At 30.0% G+C, this 9584-nt stretch overlaps 1 protein-coding gene across 3 annotated transcripts in view; it reads left to right on the top strand.

Annotated features, from left to right (window-relative positions):
• The window catches only part of LOC100568954 (potassium voltage-gated channel subfamily H member 8), a 155002-nt gene that overhangs the window by 100944 nt on the left and 44474 nt on the right, over positions 1-9584 (top strand). For all 3 annotated transcript variants that reach the window (XM_029490945.1, XM_029490946.1, XM_029490944.1), the window contains exon 4: positions 3833-3996. In XM_029490945.1, coding sequence (XP_029346805.1) covers positions 3833-3996 — 164 coding nt within the window. The remainder of the gene's footprint in view (positions 1-3832; positions 3997-9584) is intronic.

The following is a 9584-nucleotide window of genomic DNA, read 5'->3' as shown; positions in this document are numbered from 1 at the left end:
GTGTATATATGTATATGTATATGGATCACCCCACACTCAGTACGGTCCACCATATATTAGTATCCCGTGTTTTTATTTAAGTCTAAATATTACATATTACATATCACTGTATAAGAAAAACGATTCTGAGCGGAGACGGTATATCAGTCTATGTATTAGACATATATATACTTATCTATGGTATTAAAAAAAAAATTGACCTATAATAGGTACCTATAATAAATTCCAAATTAATCATATCATAATATCTATTAGGTACTTATAACGCGTTATACATCAACAAAAAACCTTGGTACTATCATAGATATATAATAGTATACTTTAGAAGTTTCAAGTACCCACGAATAATATTATACAATCACAACAAAATAACTAAAATAGTTATCCTATTGAAAATATTTTCAAAATTGTATGGTGTATAGGAAATACTAATATAAACATTCAGTAAAATTTTCATGAATCTGCAGTTATTCGTTTTTGAATTACAACAAAATAAGGAAATCGCTACATGAGAAATCGAGTGTTGTAATCCAATGTTATAAAAATTTAAATTTCAAACGATCATAAAAATTTAATTTGACATTCTTATAGATATTTTTTGTTTGATAAAGGTAGATAATCTTATAAGGAATCTTGTATTACATTTTCATATCTTAGATTTAAAAAGAAAAATTTTTATGAATTTCTAACTCGAAATAATTTGCAAATTTTCGTGATTTTTCCATATTTTGTCATTTTTTGAACTTTAAATGCTTATAAAAAAAAACTGTGACTCACGATTTTTATTATTTTTTATCTGCCTTTGTAACAATATACTAGGAGCTTTCTATTAAATTTTCAAGCTTTTTTATCCAACAAATTAAATTTTATTGATATTTTTAGAAAAAAAACTAAAAAAAAATGGAAAATGAAAATTTCGGTAAAGAGCTCAAAATATATCAAAATATTTTCAAAATTTTACCGTGTATAGAAAATGCAAATATAAACAACCTGTGAAAATTTCATATATCTACGGTCATTTGTTTTAGAGTTACACCAAAAACCAAAATCGATTTTGTTAAAAATCGATTTTGCGTAAAAATTCCCGTTTTTCCTTAATTTTTCTTTTGTTTTTCACGTCGCTTTTGAAAACTACTGGGAAATTTTTACTTTTGACCCCCCAAAGTACCAACTAGATTCACTTTCCAATCATAAAAGTTACTGTTGAAGAAAATCGAAGCAGTTTTACTGTCCTAAAAGGTGATGACAGACACAAAAAAAAATAAAAAAATAAAAAAAAAAACACACATCATTGTAAAATCAATACATTCATCGTTCCACTCAGAATCTAAAAATGATGGTTCTCATTTGAAAAAAAAAGAAGCTTTATATCACGGCACGGAACACTCCAAATTAAATTGCATGACGTACAAAATCCCATGATTTAAAAATATGATTCTTTAGCAGTATTGGAAACGTCTCGAAAACTCCAAAAATCAATTGGTTCACCATCGAAGCAAATCACGAGGTCCCTTTGACGCTCGTTGAATCACTCTGTATATAACATATCGATAAAACTTGTAATCAATTTGTTTTCTATCGCGAGTCGCTTTTAAAGCACGTGCAATTAATAACGTTTTTGTACACACACACACACACACACATAACATATTATTTTACACACACAGTGACGAGGTTCATTAAATCGAATTCGTGTGGGCTTCAAACGTTGGGCACGCTGTAGGTATATTATGCCATAGTCTGATGAACAATAAATAATAATGTAGGCAGGCATATACGATATATTATGTTAATATCACGAGCATGTGTCGTGCGCATAATATAATATTATTATTATTATTGCGCATATGATAATAATAATATAATAATATATTGTAATACGGTTACCAGCCATAGAATGTACTCCAGCTATTATCGAGACGATTGTGCGTTCGCACGTTTATATCTAATAATAACTAGAGCTCAGATTTATATATTATGCACCTACTAAAAATATATATATATATAAATTCTATGAATGTATAGGTTTATATATCATATTATATAATATAATTCTATAATCAAAATTCCTATCTATATATATATGCAAACATACTGGTAGGTAAACAAATTTAATGTTAAAAAGTTTATTAATCAGACAAACACGATATAACATTGAAATATCATATCATAATAATTTATGATTGTATACTTAAATCCGATAGGTACCTATAATTATTGATCTTTTTATGGATTGCAATAAGCTATACATTATTATTTTAATTTTGATTGCGATGCATGTCGTATTTTTTACAGCTTCTTCAATGATATCTAAGCTTTGAATTATTGTCATTTTTTGTGTATCGAAGTTGTTTTATCGAATCCTCTCCCAAAATCTATAGTTGACACTACTTGACAGATATAATATGTAAGCTAAAACATTTTTTTTTTATAATCATATTATCTGTTATTGTTTGACTTTTGAACGGAAACTGCTGAATTAGGAATTAGGATCAAATTGAAAGTCTTAGCAAAAGTATTTTACTGCATTTATCCCCAACCATAGTAATTATTAGTTTTGGCAGATGGATAAAAAATTTCAACGGTACCTTTAAAATATATAAATTTTTTTACTCGAACGATGATTAATTTGCCTTTTTTTAAAAATGTACTTGTTATAGTTTCTCCATTGTACGACAAATATGTGCATGTGGCATATCCAATATATCATCTAAAATAATATATATTATAATTTAAAAACAACTTCGAATTTTACCTTACTGAATCAAATATTTTAACATGATCACATACGAAAATGAATTCATTTAATTTGAAACTATCGTGGAAAATAGCGTGTTATGTTTATATTGTGTATAAAAAATGTATTTATTATGAAATATTATTTAAAATAAAAGCTTGTTTCATTGAAAATCTTTTAAAATGGATTTTATATATTTTGTAAAAGTTGGTTAATTAATGTGCTTTATATATTATTGTAACAGTCATGCGTCTATGTAATATATTTTAGCCTTAAATTAATAACTAATGTTGCACTACTATATTAGGGTTCTGAATTCGATCTCTTCGTTAAATATTTTGGTGCAATATTCGAAATAATATATTTACATATCCTGATATACCTATAGTCGATTAGTATTGATTAGATATAGAGATTACACGTCATGGCAAACATTGATAATGACTGATTTATGAAACATTTATCATTGTTGATAGTTGTAGTAGTTCAGGGACTGTCAACGGTTATAGCTTTATCAGTATTTCCTAATCGCTTATCAATTTAGTCTCATATTACTTGCTAGTTATATATTTTTTTGAAGCCAAATTACGGCGTCAATGTTTGTAATTTGATTAAATGCATTTCACTTGGTAAATATCACGTATATTATAAAACATCAAATATTTTTATTTTAGATTTAAAATGTTTTAAGATGATATGAGTTTGTGACGTCTTATCAAGTTATGTTTATTTAATTGTATATTTATGATAATTGTATAAAGCAACATTAACCGTTTATCAAATCGTTACATTCAATTAATATCATTTTTAAAAATGTCAACTCGCTCTGAGTACTATAGATATAACAAGATATCAAAACATCTTTAGATTCCGAGCGGAACGATGTCTTGTTTTTAATTTGAGATTTATTTTTATTTTTCGCATAAATGGAGTATTTAAAAAAAAAAAATAGTTTTGAAACCTTAATGATAGTCGTACATTCGTCGCCTAAAAAGTATAAATAGTACCGACGATATCGACGTGGCGGCTCGTGTGTCGGATCGATATCGCAGTTCTTATAATATAATATAAGTCTCGTGTTATTGTATTTTGCAGATATATTGTTCAATTTCCGGACGACGTTCGTCAACAAAAAAGGCGAAGTGGTGTCGGATTCCAAAACGATCGCTTTCAATTACTTGAAGAGCTGGTTCGTGGTAGATTTATTCGCCGCTCTGCCGTTCGACCTGTTGTACGCATCGGACGTTTACAGCGGAGACGTGAGTATATTATATGTATATCGTGTCGGGATTATAGCTGAGCAGTGTGCGTGTTTCGTAATAGTTGTTGTTGTTGTTGTTGTTGCTGCTGCTGCTGATGTTGTTGTAGTAATGGTGGAAGGATATATAGTGTGTGGGGTAGTGTGGTGGGTATATGTATAGCGAAGTGCGCGTATAATACTTCACGCCTAAAGTACGTAGAAAAATTTACGATCTTCGCAAAACTCTCGGCCGCCGTCGTCCGTCCCGAACACCCGCCCGCCTCGCACGCTCGACACATTTTGTTCGCCCTAAATATATCTGCGAGCGGTTCACAGTCAATTTACCTCCAAACATGTGAGAAATTTAACCGTGCAACAGCCATAAGAGACGGCGACGCCGCCGCCGACGGTCGCTCGAGCGAAAAACTTTATACCCCGACCGCCGGCGCGTTGGAAATGAAAAGTTTTTTTCCTCCCTTCCCCGCATCTCGCACACCGTAGTAATAATAATAATATAGAGTCCCTCCTTAATGACATGCCCATCCGTTCAAATATAACCTACACGCGGGCAGCGACAAAAATATTATTATTTATTTCAAAAAGTCAACTCGTGCAGTGGATAATACTCGTGTAGTTGAGATACCTACGTGTTGAGGTGCTGCACGAGCTAGAAACATCGAAACAAGAGAGAATAATAATAATAATAATATAACGGAATATTATAATATCGATGTATTTTTTTCACGTGGAAAAATCACCGTTTTAAGTTTTCTCTACGGTAAAAAGTACTTATAAACTGTTGACCGTACTAAAAACAAAATCGAATTAATTTAAATTTAATACTTTGCGTTTGAAATATCATTAAATCGTTTTATTCAGCTTACTTTTTACCTGACACGTGCTATCGATTTAGACGAACGCATATTATTTTTTTTTTTTTTTTTTTTTTATTAAAGAAATAACCCTCGGCAGCTTGGCCATTGGGATAAGATACATTTTTTTTTTACAAATAGGTGTTACATGATATAGAAGGTTTTAATAAAAAAAAAAAACAAATGTCTAGACTAGGTTGTATTATAATCTTAATTATGAGGTTGAGTATTCAGCTGGTTAGATGAGTCCCAATCCGGTCTCCTGGAGGAACACGAATAAGTCAGGTGATGGCAAGACTGGTCCAAGTATGTCGTATAAATCACTGGATAAATGATTGCGGTTCCTTGCGTTGAGGTATGCAAAACATTCCGTGAGGATGTGTTTTATTGTTAGTGCCACCCCGCATGTCGCACACGAGGGAGGCTCATCTCGGGACATTAGGTAGCCATGGGTTATTCTGGTGTGACCTATTCTTAACCTGTTGATGATGGTTTCCTTTTTCCTGTTACGATGATTGTTAGGCCAGTGGAAAATAGTTGATTTAATTTCGTTAAGTTTAGTTTTTTGTTTTGCCCATGTATTTTGCCAAGCTTGTATTGATATATGTTTTATTGTTCTTATGGTATCTTGAGAAGTAGTGAGCGGGGTGATGTCTAGGGAAGTTGAGGAGGCTGTATGCTTGGCTTGCATATCAGCTTTTTCATTGCCTTCAATTGAAAAATGGCCAGAACGCATATTTTGTATATTATTTAATAAACCTTTCGTGCATTACTACATTATGTAGTTCCATTCGTGGAATGCATCCATACTACACGCAATGACACAATTTTTAAATTTATATAATCCTACATTTCATCAGTAAGATTTAAGTATAAGAGATATTTTTGCAAACAGTGATGTTATTGCATCAATTGCTTAATGAATACATTATAAGCTATACAATACACAAGAATTAATATTATCAACTGTTTTTAATACCATGACGAATATTAAATACCTACTTTGTGGTTCGTTTCTTATGCAACAATTTTAAAGTTACAAGTCATGTTATAACCATCGAATAATTAAATTAAATTTGGCGTCTACGACTTATCTTCACCTAACCTTCTATAGAAGGTAAACTAATTTATGAATAATGAGCATTTAGATAAAACCATCGTGTTTAACCGCATTCAAGATTTATATGCAAATAGTATAAGTACCTATACACAATCATTAGGTTTTGTAAATATACACTACCAATGTCTAAAAAAATAGATAGTCCATCCAAATTTATTCATGTTATTATATGCAGCTGTGAGCTGTTAAGAGGGAGTAACACTGGCATTTGTTGTCTCTGTCTTACAGGCGTGTAACATACCAAGTTTAGCTCAGCAGATCACGTTTAGCTCCATTAGTTTAAAAATTAGAGTGAATCGATCTATTATAAAACTTGATGGTAAGAACATTATCTGTGTTTGTATATGGGTGATATTTAATTTTTTTTAACAAGTTTTGAGTATACAATATAGCGTAAATTAAAAATGGTCCTCGTAGAAAACCCATATAGCTACAATAAACACAATAATTACCACCTAGTTTCATTATAATATAGATATGTCGATTCGTTCTATTTTTCAAACTAACTAAGCTAAACGTGATTTTCTGAACGTACATTTGTTAAGCCCTTGTAAGACGAAGACTACAAAAAACAGTGTCACGTCTTCTTATTAACATACACAGGCACCTATATATGTATATTATATGATTATTTATTTTTCGATTATTTGTAAGCATAGGCCGCCACGCATGAATTAGAATTTAGCGAAAATAATATAATATAATATATTATACCTTGGTATGTATCACAAACGATAAAAACAAATGTAAACTTTCCACAACTGTATATTGGTACGACTGTACGAGGTTTGTTGTTTTATAATAATTATTGTTGTCCTAACCACCGATATGACGTGAAACCGCTGGACAAATACAGTGTAGCTGACGTCACTCCTACGGGTGGATTCTCGGCGTCAAAATGTCGCGTGCTTGTGCGACGATTGCGGTTCATGTCCAACTTATCTTGTCTTAAACTTTCCAAGCGATGAGTGACCATTGATTCTGGAAATGCTAAAACAAGCTTTGAGATAATCTAGATATATTGTTGTATACGTTAAATACGATATAGGTAGAACTGTTTGAAATAATAAATGATAACAACACGACCAAGATTACGAGATGCATAGCTACAGTCGCAAATGAACACTGCGGCTGTGTATCAGCAGTTGCTCACTTTTTCTAACCTCCACTTCGAGAGAGAACAAACAGTGTGACTCCATCGAACGAGACCTTACCTGATCACGAATATGTCGCGTAACCGTGGGGCAAGCACAGCGCATGGTAAAAGTCTTAAGTCTCAATGAACAATATTTTTGAATTACAAACATGATAAATAAAACATTTATTATTCTCGTTTATCATCCAATTTTGACATTAGTATTGTAAACGCACGTAAAAAATTATTTTTGATTTACGCTCAATTTTTCTCTTAATTTCAGTATTAATATCCTATCATTTTATGAAGAGCCATTAATTCAATTTTCAAGCTGTATGACAGAGAATATATTTTTGACATGTATACCTATGTTTTATGACTGAGGGTCATTCTATAATTTTGCGTGACACGGAGTGCATTACCATGACGTCATCGTGTTGAGCCTGAAGGCCTAACATAATATTGTATTTTTTCCGAAATAGCAAAGATGAAATTTATGTTATAAAGTTCCTATGTTGCCTCTAACAACCGATGATTAATATAATTAGGTCTCCATAGCAACCTCATTATACTTTTTTAGATTCTGAGTGTAGCGATGAAAGTATTAAAATTAAAAGACATATAGATTTATCGATGTATCAACATGCAGTGTGGATGCTCCTTGATTTTTATCAACATAATATGGACATAATTTAAAAAAAATCGAAAACTTTAAATTTCTATAAACAGTTCAAAAAGAATTAAAATTATTTTGAAAATGATATCATATAATATAGGTAGCAAATTATATCGCTGATGAGAGTCTGTCAGGTTACGGGTGCATAACACTGATGTTATTGTCGTTAACATTGTTTTATATCAATAAACGATGGGGGCCAGATGAGAAGTAATGCTAATGCGTTTCTTCTTGCTATTGATACCACGAAAAAAAATAATAGGTAGAAAATTCTAATACCTACCTATAAACATTTGATAAATGTTTCAAACAATTCAAATCATTATTTGTTTTTTAATTACAGAATAACAGTCAGTTAATTTTTTAAACTGATTTTGCGTAAAAAGGTCTGTTTCACTTTGTTACCATTAAAAATATATTTAAGTTACCTACAGATTAGAGCATTTTTATTTTTTACTGATTAAATAGGCAATGAAACACACATCTTTGTAAAATCAATACACTCCGCATGGAATATAAAAAAGTAGCTATACAAGTTTTAACTTTTTATAAAATTCTGTTAAAATAAAACAGTATTATGATTGGTGTGTAGACTCTACAGTGTAGTTGTTATAAACTAATTTATAGGTTTATGGTGTAGAGTAATCTGTAAAATCAATCAAAAAAAAAAAATTGGAAATTTTAAAAGATTTTTCCTTTCAATGTCGTAGAGTTATTATTGAAGTAAAAAATATAGAGAACGTAATCAATATTTAATAATATTATAAAAATATAAACCGCCTTATTTTTTTAGTTACTTATCTGCTGAAGAATAAATAGGTATAACACAAATATTTTGATATTTTGATAAAGTACTTAGTTAATTTAAATTGGATTCAAATGAGACGATATTTATTAGAATTAAAATACCACGACGTGTTGAATATATTAAAAATACTCAACATTTTTAGAATTTCCAGTTTTTACTTTTTTTTTGTAAAATACATATTAAGTGTTTAATATATTATTAAATATGGTGGTTCATCCAGCATCCTCACCCTTTTATCACTTTAGATAACTAAGCTGATTTTTAAATTTTAGATTCTGAGTGGAACGATGAATGTATTGATTTTACAATGATGTGTGTTTTTTTATTTTTTTATTTTTTTATTTTTTTATTTTTTTTGTGTCTGTGTACACGATAAGTAGTCGAAATAATGCTACGATTTTCAACTTCAGTATCTTGTTCGATCAGAAAGTGAATATCGTTGGTGCATTGGGGAGGTCAAAATTTAAATTTCCCAGTAGTTTTCAAAAGCGACGTAAAAAACAAAAGAAAAATTAAGGAAAAACGGGAATTTTTACGCAAAATCGATTTTTCACAAAATTGAATTTGGTTTTTGGTGTAACTTTAAAAAAAATTACCGTAGATACATGAAATTTTGACTGAATGTTTATCTTAGCATCTTCTATACACCATAACATTTTCAAAATATTTTGATGTATTTTGAGCTCTTTACGGACATTTTTATTTTCCATTTTTTTTTAGTTTTTTTTCTAAAAATATCAATAAAATTTTATTTTTTGGATAAAAAAGCTTGAAAATTTAATAGAAGGCTCCTAGTATATTGTTTCAAAGGCAGATGAAAAATATTAAAAATCGTTAGTCACAGTTTTTTTTTTTTAAGCATTTAAAGTTCAAAAAATGACAAAATATGGAAAAATCACGAAAATTTGCAAATTATTTCGAGTTATAAATTCATAAAAATTTTTCTTTTTAAATACATAAGTATTTTAAAATGTAATACAAGATTCCTTATAGGAT

Source organism: Acyrthosiphon pisum, chromosome A2 (genome assembly GCF_005508785.2).
Source record: "Acyrthosiphon pisum isolate AL4f chromosome A2, pea_aphid_22Mar2018_4r6ur, whole genome shotgun sequence".
Classification (NCBI taxonomy): domain Eukaryota; kingdom Metazoa; phylum Arthropoda; class Insecta; order Hemiptera; family Aphididae; genus Acyrthosiphon; species Acyrthosiphon pisum.
The sequence above is the reverse complement of the archived record's forward strand: the minus strand, read 5'-3'. Positions and strand labels throughout refer to the sequence as shown.